The sequence below is a fragment of the Acinonyx jubatus genome, chromosome D3 (genome assembly GCF_027475565.1).
Source record: "Acinonyx jubatus isolate Ajub_Pintada_27869175 chromosome D3, VMU_Ajub_asm_v1.0, whole genome shotgun sequence".
Taxonomy (NCBI): Eukaryota; Metazoa; Chordata; class Mammalia; order Carnivora; family Felidae; genus Acinonyx; species Acinonyx jubatus.
This window is the reverse complement of record NC_069392.1, coordinates 52,235,159-52,247,409: the sequence shown is the minus strand read 5'-3', so window position 1 is coordinate 52,247,409 and position 12,251 is coordinate 52,235,159. Positions and strand designations below refer to the sequence as shown.

The following is a 12,251-nucleotide window of genomic DNA, read 5'->3' as shown; positions in this document are numbered from 1 at the left end:
ATTATACAGGAATTTATATTTTGGTGCAATTATTCTAATGATAATGAACCTGCTCCTTTGATTAGAATAGGCAGTGTGCAAATCCTTTGCTGTCACTGGAATGGCAGTGACAATTTTTTACTTTCTAACAGATCCACAGTGATCCAAAATTCTTATCACTCATTTCTTACTATCAATGAATCAAAAACTGATTTTGTGGCTAAATATAATAAGCACTTTTAAAGGCATAGGTTTGCCTTTTGTGAAAAGGGAAGAGCAAATGACATGGTAAACTAGATTATTTAAAACAATTGCATTTCCCCACCAAACTCCTAGTCAATCAAGGCCCTGTTCCACCATTACCATCCTTTCCAAATAAAACTCCCCCCCCCCCCCACCACCACCTACTTTAATTCACTGTTCAGGCAGAACCTTAGAGCATGTGTGTCTGTGGGCAGGGAGGGAGGAGATGGGGTGATAAAGCAGTAAATGTTCATTCTTCTTACCAATAAAATCTACCCTACATTTCATTTTTACGTTTAGTCTAGTAAATGTAACATTTAGTCATCTCCAAGTTCAATGAAATGATTAGAAAAAGATCCTCAACAACCATCTCCACTCTCTTTTCCATACCCTAGATGTCAAGCCAAATTAGTCTGATTTAAAATGTCCCACAAGGAGGGGCGCCTGGGTGTCTCAATCTGTTGGGCGTCCGACTTCAGCTCAGGTCATGATCTCACGGTTCCTGAGTTCGAGCCCCACGTGGGGATCTGTGCTGACAGCTCAGAGCCTGGAGCCTGTTTCAGATTCTGTGTCTCCCTCTCTCTCTGACCCCCCCCCCCCCACGCTCTGTCTCTGTCTCTCTCAAAACTAAATAAACATTAAAAAGTATTTTTTTAAATGTCCCACAAGGGAAGCAAACTAGAGCAAACTGCATGGAATTTTGAGGAGAGCTGCAGATTACAATGAGTTCTATGAGGTCAATGACCCAAAGGGTAAGGATTCTGTCCAGAAACACTTCCTCTTTGACCTCCTACCTTCCCTTTTGTCCACCCACTGCCAGCACAAGCATAGGAAAGGCATCAAATTATAATAATGAACACTGACAGATTAAAGGCAATAAAGCATACATTGTGCTCTTAACATAACATCTCAAAATATTTCTCCAACAATCTGCATTTGTTGCACCAAATAAAGCAATTTCAGACAGTCATTCATGTCCCATAACAACAAAACTTAACTGGCACAACTCCTATAAAGTCACATACTCCTGGCTCACACAATGACCGCATAATAGGAGTAAGGTAGACAGTGCAGTCAAGGTTGAGGATCAGAGTGAGAAAAATGGGTATCAAATAACTGTAATAAAATCTCTGATTAAGAACCCAAAATTCATTCCATTCTTTATGAAATTACAAAACCTATCTCTCAAAATTAAAAAAAAAAAAGGGTTGAAGGAAAAAGAAATATATTTATAAATAAATGTGTCCCATTCTTTTCAGCTATTTGCAAGCACACAGAACTTTCAAATCTGAGTGTCTTTCTTCAAATAAAGATTTCCAAGCTTCACCTGCCAGAAATTCTTTTGTAAATTTGGAATGGAGCCTAGGTATTGGTATGTTTACTTACAAAGTTCCTCAAGGACTCTGATCAGCAGCCAGCTTTGTCAGATGTGCTACATATCTTTACAAGAAGGGCTTCTTCCAACTCTTACTGACACTCTACCAAAATTATCTGTAGGATGATCGAAGTTCTTCCTGTAAGTATGCCAAATCGAACAGCACCATGCCACCTCATCTAATCCCTTTGTGTTCTCCCTCACTCCTGGAGTTACTGCCTTATCTTCAGTTCATTCCACGAAACAGCAATCTTCCTTTCCTATCTCCACCTTCATAGTAACCAAGTAATAAGCAGAAGGGTAAAACAAAAGGAAACTATCACTTCAATACCCGGAAATCCTGTCAGTTCTAACGTGAGAGAAGAAAACCCGTTCTAGACCATTCTAACATGTACTGAATTTTAAAGGAGAGGGAACATTTTCAAGAGTGGTCTGTGAAGCAGGGTGGAAAGGTTAAGTTAGATAAGCGTTCTTGGATCTGGGAAGAATGGACCAAGGTTCCCAAAGAAGGAAAAACTTTAAAGCAAGGCAGGTCATAGAGTGGGGGGTAGTGGGGCGAGGAAGGCGAGCGCGCCGGTGCAGGCACCTTCGGCCGGTTTTGACACTCGACACCCCAGCCCTCACTCGGGTTGCTAGGAAACAAAAAGGCTCCACGTTCCCTGCAATTCCTCCCGGGCCTGGAGGAGAGGGGGCCTCCGGGGCCTGAAGACACGACCGAGACAAACTTGGCCACTACCCCGGGGGCGCGAAAGCAAGGGATGGATACCCGGGGGCCGGGGGCTCGGGCACCGGGGCGGGCGCAGGAAGCTGGCCCGGAGCTCGGGAGGAGGGCGGGAGGCAACAGGCCCTCCGCGCCGAGGGGAGCTCGGCCAGGTCGCAGTGGGCTCCGCTCCTGCCAGGCCGCAGCCGAGGGTCCGGGGCTGGATGCCGGGCCTAAACGACCACCCGGCTCCCCGCGGGGGAGGAGGCGTCTACTCACACGTGCTGACAGGCCGCGGTCCTCACGGGCGTTTTGAGCACCTCCTGACAGACAGGGCAGTAGAAATCATCTTCGGTGTAGGAGGTGGCCGCAGAGAGCTCCTCGGCCATGGCGGGGGATGGGGGAATCAAGGCGATGGCGGCAGCGGCGGCGACAGCGGCCGAGCTGGCGGTGGCGGCCCGGGGCCCGACTCCCTACGCGAACCCGAAGGGGGAGGGGAATCGCGTCAGGAAGCGGCGCGCGCCAGGAAGGGGGCGGGGCAGGGCGGGACCGGGCGGGGCCGAACGCTAAGACGCTACGGCCGCACGCGCCGGGCGAGGGCCGGCCTTTAGGGCTGCTCCTCCCGGCGGAATGGTGGGGCGAGGTGCTTGGCTGGAGGCCACGGTGGAGAAACCGGTCAGCGGCTTCACTTTCGCTTCCACCCTGGCTCGGAGTACGCGGGACGCCGCCCCTCCGCGCGAGAACGAAGGCCGCCCCCAGGCAGCTGCCTCCCGCCCGAGGCCGCTCCCTTACCTGGCTCCACGAGGCGGCCGCGGTTCCGCCCCCGCCCTCTTCTCCGCCTCCTGACTCCTTTTTCCCCCACCCCCACCCCCTGGCCCCGCCCGCACAGCCGTCTAGCTGCGCCCCGCTACCTAGCCAGTTCCAAGGCTGCCTGCCCCGCCCACACCGCCCCCGCCCCGCCCCGCTCCGCTCCGCCCCTCCACTCTGCTTGCGTAGCCGCTCACTTAGGAGCCCGGGAGACGCGCGGGGATTGGAGCTGCTTTCCCCGCGCGGGTCCGTGGAGAAGTGGCCCTGCGCCGTCCTCGGTCTTCTAGTCCGGCCGCTGCTGCCTTGGCAGCCGAGGCCGGGAGGGGACTGGAGAGAAGAGTGCTTAGCATTTATCGGCCCGAAAGGGGGCCGGGCCCGAGGCTCATGGTGCACCGGGATCCCACCGCCCCCTCCAGCAGCCTTCCCGTGGCATTGCTCTGCCTGCAGCCAGCCGGGCGGGTTGCCGAACACCAGGGGGCGGCGAACACCTGACCGAGGAGTGGGGAGAGGCCTGGGTGGGTAGAGCGGCCTCCATAGCAACCGGCGCGTCGCGCCCGCCGCTGGTTGTGACATAAACAGCTGGGTGCCCACCTGTACACCGCTCCTCCCCCCGCCACGTCTCCCCCTAGCGGGGACACCATTTCTCGCCGCTTCTATCAAATATATTGGGTTTTCCAGGAATTTTTCCTCAAAAAATATTCCCTAATGTTAAAGGTATGGACCTTACTATTTGTCCCTGACAAAATGTTTTGATCATGTCGAGATGTGTTACGAAACAAGTAAATATCCGTTCTGCAATTTCGATCCTTTGAGGAGGAAAAATTAAATAATAAGCTCCCCTGAGAGGGTTTGAACTTTCCCCCTTAACACAGCCTGACGGGTTACTCTCGCAGATGCATTCTTCCACCACCCAACACCTTGTTTTCTGATGCCTTTGAAGAAAAGTGAGGTAGAAACATGGATCTAAACATTTCATCATTATTCACTAGTTTAAATGTTTATATTTTTGTTTATGGGCCAGATACATCTGGATGGGATCACAACCGCATGAAAGGAGCTAAGAAAATCTGGAACATTATAGAGCATCCTCAATTAGTTTCAGAAAAGAAAAGATTATCCTTACCCTGCTTTGTTAAGGCTCTCCACTACAGTCTAAGTGAATCATAAACTGAAGCCATTGTCCTTGGAACTGTTAGATGTTATTATGCTGGTGGCTTGAACTTTGCTCTTGACTAGTTTACACTCTTGGGTGTCTGATGAAATAAAAGGACAAAAAAAAATGGTATTTGCCGAAGTATTGTTTTTCATAAACAGTGACTATAATGAGGATAGAAAGTGGGATGACTGGATGTGTATGGACTTAGAGAAAACCTTATGGAGGAAGTGGGTCTCACTATGCATCTTAAAATGACAATTCATAGAATAATATTTACTGAATTGTCCAATGAACAGCTAATTCCCTTTACCAAACTACAACATTTTCCTCCCTAGCAGGAACAGTGGAAGCAGAGCAGGAAAGCTAATTTTAGCTTCAGATTTCCTGGGAGGAGAAACACCAAACAGGTGTTGACAGGAGAGACACCAAATAGCATTAGTCCAGGTACTTTTCAGATTTACTTATAAAATGGTTCTTGGATTTCAAACTTCACGTTTTTGATGTATTTCCAATCATATTTTGCTCATTTTGACCACTTTAGGAAGTAAAGTGTATTTTCTTTTTCGTTTTTTAAAATTTTTTAATGTTTGTTTATTTTAGAGAGAGAGAGACAGAGTGAGAGCAGGGAAGGGACAGAGAGAGGGAGACACAGATCCTGAAGCAGGCTCCAAGCTCTGAGCTGTCAGTTCAGAGCCCGATGCGGGGCCCAAACTCACAAACTGTGAGATCATGACCTGAGCCGAAGTCAGATGCTTGACTGACTGAGCCACCCAGGCACCCAGGAAAGCGTATTTTCTATTAAAAAGAATGTTTCCCTTTACTCACTGAGAATCTTTAACCAGAACATTAATTTTGTGAGTTTAATTTTATTTGCTTCATTCTTCCTCTACAATGTCAGCTTTACCCATGCCCTAATCCAAACGTGTTTGCATTGTTTCTCATATTCTAAGAAGTCATTATACCCACATTTTTGGTGAATTTCTACATACTATTTGGTGGATTTCTACATACATATAGTTGATAGTATATAGAAATCCTCCACAAATGTGGGTATAAGGAAAATGTAGTTACCCTCTGAGTGTTAAGCTTAGACAAATAAACCATAATGGCCAAAAGACATAATTTTCTCTCTTGGTAGCATTACACATGAAAAATTACATGATATTTTTATGGCAGTGTCACAGATTTACTCAAAATACATTCAGCTGTGTAAATAAAATACAGCCTTTGGGCAGTAAGGGAAAAACTCTAAATGTTTTTTAGTTTAGTTTAAACTCTGTTGCCATAATTTAATCAGTTTCTTTACATTTAGGTTAAAACACTTAAGCTTTTAATATCCCATCTCTCTCAGTCTGCTCCCCTCAAAATGGCATCTGGGAGGATAAGACGGAGGACAAGGGGTAGCTGACATGAACTTGAGACACTATTGGAGAACCCGGGTCCTGACATCTGCAAGGTCTCCTTTGAATTCTTGCTGGACTATTCTGCAGGGAGGCTAATTTTGGCTCTACTCTGAGATGCGTTGTGTTCCGGACATTCTGCTGCTGGTAGCTGTTGGTAAAGGCTACTTCTGCCTGATTCAGCTGGGCGAAGGCGCGGTCTTGTGTACCCTGGTTGACTCAGCCTCGCCAACACCGTAGAGCCCTCTGTAGCTCTGTCACAATTCTCTTCTAATTCCTTGACCCTCAACACGGAAGGCCCCTCAGGCTCTGCTCTCAACATAGCCACCATCCGTGGCATCCCTTGGGGCCCTCTTCTCTCCCAGCCTGGGAGGGAGAATCATTTCATCTAGCCATTCTGTGTCCCTGACTTTGAATGTAGTGCTGACCCCTAGTTTGCTTCTGCACAACCTATAAGGTAATGTGCTTTCAGCTCCCAGGCCCCCAGCACTCCCCTCAACCTAACCTTTTCCCTACTTCTCCTTTCTTTTCCAACCACAATCCCTTGGACTGGATGTGGACCTTTCCCCCTTGCCACTTACTGCCTTTTGGGCCCTCCCATATGCAAAACTCTCCAACCAAGTCCACTAGGCCAGGCAATTAATGTACTAAAAGGAGGAGATAAGTGAATTCAGAAAATTAATTTCTGTCTTCACAAAGCCTCGCTTTGTCTTACCACAGAGCCTCAACAGTCTGTTTTTCTGGTAAGAGTGGTTGCTTTTGGGGAAGTGAACTGGGAAGCTGGGGGATGGAATGGGAGTGAGGCTCACATTTCACTGTCCACCCTTTGGTATCTTTTTTAATAGTCGACCGTGTCAACATTCAGCTGGTTTGCACCAGCGCAGCTCTGGTGCCCATTCTCAGCTTGCCCATTCTGATTGGGCAATAAATAGTCTGTCCTGAATGTCCAATGCCCATTTGGTTCTAGTGGCTAAATATTTTTAACATTAGTCCTGATCATGTACATAAATAACCTATCTGCTGAAGGCATATCATTTAATTATTAAGCCTGTTTTGGAAATGTTCTTTTAAAACAAAAAAAACCAACATTCTTTACATTCCTGATGCATTAATCCTAATTTCTTCTTTTCCCCACCTCATCCCACACTCAGGCTGAGTAAGAAGGAGGTCAAGTGAATAAAAATGTGGAAGGGAAACCATACAGGGCACCATGTTCCCATCAACAAACATTTATAAACCCTATTTCCATCCCCCACTGTAACAAATCATAAGTTTTGTTCGGGGACCTTTTCTTTTTCCTGGCTATGCCCTTCAGGAGGACATTTCCAGCTCAAGGGGAAATACCATGATTGAGATGAGCCAGTCTGGATGGGTCCTTTCTTCTTACCATTGGTTTAAGCCTGGGCATGTGATGCAGTTATGACCAAGGAGGTGTGAGAGGGATTCTTCTGAGGTGCTTCAACAAGTGCCTTTCTTTGCTGACTGAAAAACAAACAAATAGGAATAAACAATACCATGCTACATCTGAATGTTTTCTTGTCAACCTGTGCTGCCTGGGACTCTGCAACCATGATGAAACTGTGAAAAGGACAAGACAAAGAATAAGCCAATATGCTGACCAATGGCAGAGCTGAAAGATGGAAGGGATGTAGATCCTTAGGTAGTTGAGCCATTCTAATAATCTAATCAACCCTGAAACTGTCCTGTCTCCTGTTAAGACCTTCTAGTTTAAACCATTGTCAGTTGGCTGTTTCGTTACTTGTAGTAGAAAGCGTCTACGCCAGACATTTGCTTGGTGACTATCAGATCTGCCTCCCTACCTGTCACCCATTTTGGTCTATATTGCTAGAGCTGACCCTTGCAGATTTTCTCATTCTCCCTTGCCAGCTAAGTGACTTCTGTCTATATTCAGCCAATGGGAGACACTGATGAGAGACTGGAAGGAAGAAGCCAAAACATTTCTCGTCTCTGCTTCTGGCTGTGGCTTTGTTTCTGCCATGGTTTTAACTTCTGGAAGACCACCCTTTGCTCTACGGTTCAGGAGCCTCAAGCCAGCTGGGCAGTCCCTGCCTTTTCTCAGCAGCTTCTGTGTTTGCCTCACTGTCGCACATGGTCTTTCAGCTCTCCTGACATCTTTGTAATTGTTTTCCATATTAAACATCCTCTTTTGAACTACTTATTGAGAGCTCTCTTTCCTGACTGGATTCCAACCCATTTTCCTAATTGAATCAACACTTTAGGAGGAAATAGGAAGGCAGAGGAGAATGAAACACTGCAAAAGTGGTTCCTCTTCCCCAAAGAGAAGGAACTGAGTTACCTGTCATTGTGAGTTTAGAGTGTCTCTTCATAACTCTGCAAATTAGCACAAATGGAAACACAAAAGTGAGATTAAATTAAGTATAGAAAATAAAAGAATTTACCCTTTTTTAGTCCACCCTAGTTTGGGACAGTTAAGTTTCAACTCTTTCATAAATGTCACTATGAATATGCATTTTTCGTGCTATTTAATAATGTTTAATTTCCTATCAGCAGTATTTTATGTGCTATTGTACAGCTGTCATTTTTTACTAATATTCCTACCAGTAGCCCTAGTGGCTCTATTTTGAATCGAGCTTCCATGTTAAAATTGATTAAAATAGAGGGGATATAGACCCAACTTGTGCCAGTTATACTCTCTCAAGAAGGTAGAATTGAGATCCCGATAGTTTAGTCAGTGTCTATTAGTGCCTAACTTGGAAGGTATGTTAACATCATCTAAGGGACAGTAGCCTCTTCCTTTGCCCGAAAAGAGAAAGCCAATCAGTAGAGAGACCAAACCAAAAATGAAACAGACATTTTGAATGCAGCTGAAATTGTTTCAGGAATCAAATATGCCATCCTAAAAAGCAGAACCATAAATTAGACCAGAAATGGCAATAGATTCCAACAAATTAACTCACATTTCAACTTTTCTTTGGTGTTTTTTTTAATCTTTGAGAGAAATATGTAAATTTAAAGCTAAAGCATCTAAACATCTTTCTTTTCTCCTCCACCTTTTTTTCTTTTTCCTTCCCGGGCCCCCTTTACTTCACACATGTATCGACATTCTCTGGGCACATGGCTTAGATAAAGACAACCATAACAAGATTAGTTCCACTATAACAATAGAGGCAAAAGCCTGACACCAGTTTTAAAAAGCAAACAAAGCCTAAATTTTAAAGAAGTAGAAGAACCCTCCAGCAGAAATACACACCCTTCTTTCTATACATAAATTTCAGTTATTCCACCCATTCCCCCTCAATACATATTGCATATATTGCTTCTAAAGAAGACAATCCAAAGTACCTTCCAGCTGTGCTCCAAGAGGCAATGTCACAAGACTGCTATTTTTCCAGTCTCCACATAATTTATCCCTTTAGTTGAATCTTAATCTGATCTAGTTTTAATATCTCATGATCCTACAGCCTTAGACTAAATCATAAATGTAGTCCCTATCAACCACCTTTTGTGTACCACAATGTAGAACAAATACAACTATTATGAAAACTTAACATTTAAAACATGAAGAGAAGGGAAGAAATCACAGGATATGTACCATTTGCTGCTGGACAGAGTTAATGAAGCAAAGCAGAAAACCACTGAGTCTCATGGGTCTCATTCGGTTGACTTGGCAGTGGTGAGAATTCTATTGTCAACTAATGTGGCAGTCTAGTGTTGCCTTCTGGAATCATTCCTATTGCCAAGGGAACACCAAAATGGACATTAAAATAAATAACCTTTTTTAGGGAGAAGGAAGGGGTATATTTCATTTGCAATTCACTTGTTAATGGTACCGGGTACAAGAATGGCCTGAGGCTGTCTAAAGAATTAGAACATTCTATCCTATCCCATTGATTTCAGTGAATCACAGGCCTGTTATACAGACGGGATTTTGCTGGTGCTACAATTTTAATAAAACCATAGTCACCTATCAGTTTCATTTTATGGCAATTTCCTAAGATTAAACACCAAAAACTTTATCAGGTCAGCATGGTTGCTAAGTTGAAGACCCAAGGCTGGGCTATCGTCATAGATTTTCTGTTTGTTAGCAGCAGCTCTGGGGTCAACATGTACCCAGTTTGACAAACTTTGTCTTAGGACAGTGTGGGTGAAGAACTGGCAGAGCCAGCAGAGGAGTCTTCTTTCTCTTCTATAATAGCACCCTGCCCCCAGACTGAATTCCAGTCCAGTGTAGTTTGCAACAGCAATGTCATCCTGTTTGTCAGGAGGGGAGCCAGTGTGAGGTGCTGTGGTGTGGCCCAGGGTATCAGGGTAACTCACATCCTTCATTCGTTCCTCCCTGTTGTAGGTGACAGGATACTCACTTTCTCAATCAGCATTTTAATCTTACACAGAGAAAGTAAAGTGAGTCAGAGCACTTGACCTTTGTACTTTGGACTGTTTTGATTTGGACCTCAGAGGAGTTCCCAGCTCCTCTTTTTTTCTGCTCACATCCAGGAAAACGTTGCAAATTTGTTGTTATGCCTTACTGAAGGTACTCAGGAAAAATCAGTCTGATTTATCAGTCTGGGTGCAATCAGGGGAGGGAAATCACAGTAACTTGAACAGAGAAAGTTTAATATAAAAACCTTTTTAACTCTAATAGGGGATTGGTATAAGTACAGAGGACTGTAAAGAATATAGGCTTGAATGCTTGTTTTAGTAACACATGTACTAAAATTGGAACCATACAGAGAGAAGATTCGCATGGCCCCTGCACAAGGATGACACACAAATTCATGAAGCATTCCATATTAAACAACAAAACGTTGAAACGGAGTACCCAGAGAAGGGCCCCACCCCTCTCCACAGCTGGAGAGGACCCAGCTGTGGTTCACTGGATGGCAGAGAAGTCTCTGTGGCATCATGCTGGTAGAAGCATGCAGGGTGCAAGGGAAAGCTGTTTACAGAGACGTGTCCCCTGGAGGCATTCTGTCACAAACCATCCAGCGGGGTGTTGGAGGCAGATGCTGCCTGCTGGGTGCTGCTGGCCACTGTGCACTGCAGAAGCTGGGGTTGGCTCTGTGCACTATGGGAAGCAAGGATCTACCAGAATGGGGAACAAAACGCCTTTCCTCCTGCATATTCTCTCTAGTGCCCTCTGTTGGAAAAAAGTATTATCGTGTGTTGGCAAAGGAAAAATATTTAAGGGCCCAGATCTGTTTTCACACAGCAAGCAAAAATAATAAATCTGGAACTTAGAATTAATAGACTGATAACTGGAATACTGACCCACTAATGATTTGCTACTAAGTTTTCTAAGGCTTTACCCTTCATAGCCATATGCTTTAGGCCCAATAAACTTAAGGATATAGTGTAGGCAATTGCTTTGTATCTACCTACAAAATCTTAAGTTTCTCAACCTACAGTGCAGGAATATTTACTACCCCAACCCTCAACCTAGCCACAGCTCAGCTAGTTCTGCATTTTCTCTGATGATCTGAAATAGTAATCCCACTTCTGGTATTGATGTCTATATCACTTAGAACTCTAAGGTTGTACATTACCAATTTGAACTAGGTAATGGGGGAGATGCATTTTTAAATTTTTTTAAAGTGTTTATTTATTTTTGAGAGAGAGAGAGAGAGAGAGAGAGAACATGAGCGGGAGAGGGGCAGAGAGAGAGGGAGATACAGAATCCAAAGCAGGCTGCAGGCTCTAAGCTGTCAGCACAGAGCACAATGTGGGGCTCACACCCACGGACCCTGAGATCATGACCTGAGCCGAAGTCAGACACTTAACCGACTGAGCCACCCAGCACCCTTGGGAGAAATGCATTTTAAGAATGCAGAAATATTGGGGCAGCTGAGTGACTCAGTCGGTTAAGCATCCGACTTTGGCACAGGTCACGATCTCACGGTGTGAGTTCGAGCCCTATGTCGGGCTCTGTGCTGACAGCTCAAAGCCTGGAGCTTGCTTCAGATTCTTCTCCTCTCTCTCTGCTCCTCCCCAGCTCGCTTGCTCTCTCCCTCTCAAAAATAAATAAACATTAAAAAATAATTAAAAAAAAAAGAATGCAGAAATATTGCATGGAATCCCTATTGGTCAAGTTTCTTTGCCCTGCAAGTAATAGAAAACCAAGTATTAAAATGGCTTAAGCTGGGGCACGTGAGTGGCTCAGTCAGTGAAGCATCTGACTCTTGGTTTCGGCTCAGGTCATGACCTCATGGCTTATAAGTTCGAGCCCTGAGTTGGGCTCCACGCTGACAGCATGGAGCCTGCTTGGGATTCTCTCCCTCTCTGTCTGTCCCTCCTCTGCTCTCTCTGTCTCTCTAAATAAATAAATAAATAAATAAATAAATATTTCTTTTAATGGCTTAAGCAATAAATAGAATTCTCTAGTTCACATGATTCCATGGTAAAGCTGAGATGATGCATATTTGAAACCAGAGGCTCAAAAGGTACCTCATGATTTAGTTTTTTCACTTTCTCTTGGCTCTGCTTTCCTTGGATTCCTTTTGGTCTCAGGCAGATTCTTCCCTTATAGTGGTCCCCAAATGCTAAATAATTTGAGCTGAAGATACTCAGTGTGAGAAACAACAATAACAACAGCACAACAACAACAACAAAAAC

At 44.9% G+C, this 12,251-nt stretch overlaps 1 protein-coding gene and 1 non-coding gene across 6 annotated transcripts in view; one reads left to right on the top strand and one right to left on the bottom strand.

The window, feature by feature from the left end:
* RNF138 (ring finger protein 138) overlaps positions 1 to 3,524 on the bottom strand; it is a 30,021-nt gene extending 26,497 nt beyond the window's left edge. For 3 of the 5 annotated variants that reach the window (XM_027068710.2, XM_027068713.2, XM_053206536.1), the window contains exons 1-2: positions 3,090 to 3,208; positions 2,577 to 2,770 (exon numbers count right to left, since the gene is read on the bottom strand). In XM_027068710.2, the coding sequence (XP_026924511.1) occupies positions 2,577 to 2,686 (110 nt within the window). In that variant the 5' untranslated portion in view covers positions 2,687 to 2,770; positions 3,090 to 3,208. Of the gene's footprint in view, positions 1 to 1,608; positions 2,524 to 2,576; positions 2,771 to 3,089; positions 3,209 to 3,301 lie in introns of those variants that run through there. The other 2 variants (XM_027068709.2, XM_053206535.1) reach the window with 2 other exon arrangements.
* A 6,808-nt stretch (positions 3,525 to 10,332) lies between these two features.
* On the top strand, positions 10,333 to 10,437 carry LOC113602379 (U6 spliceosomal RNA). Its single transcript, XR_003423806.2, has one exon. It is a non-coding gene; the product is annotated as a U6 spliceosomal RNA (small nuclear RNA).
* Positions 10,438 to 12,251: the final 1,814 nt, after the last annotated feature.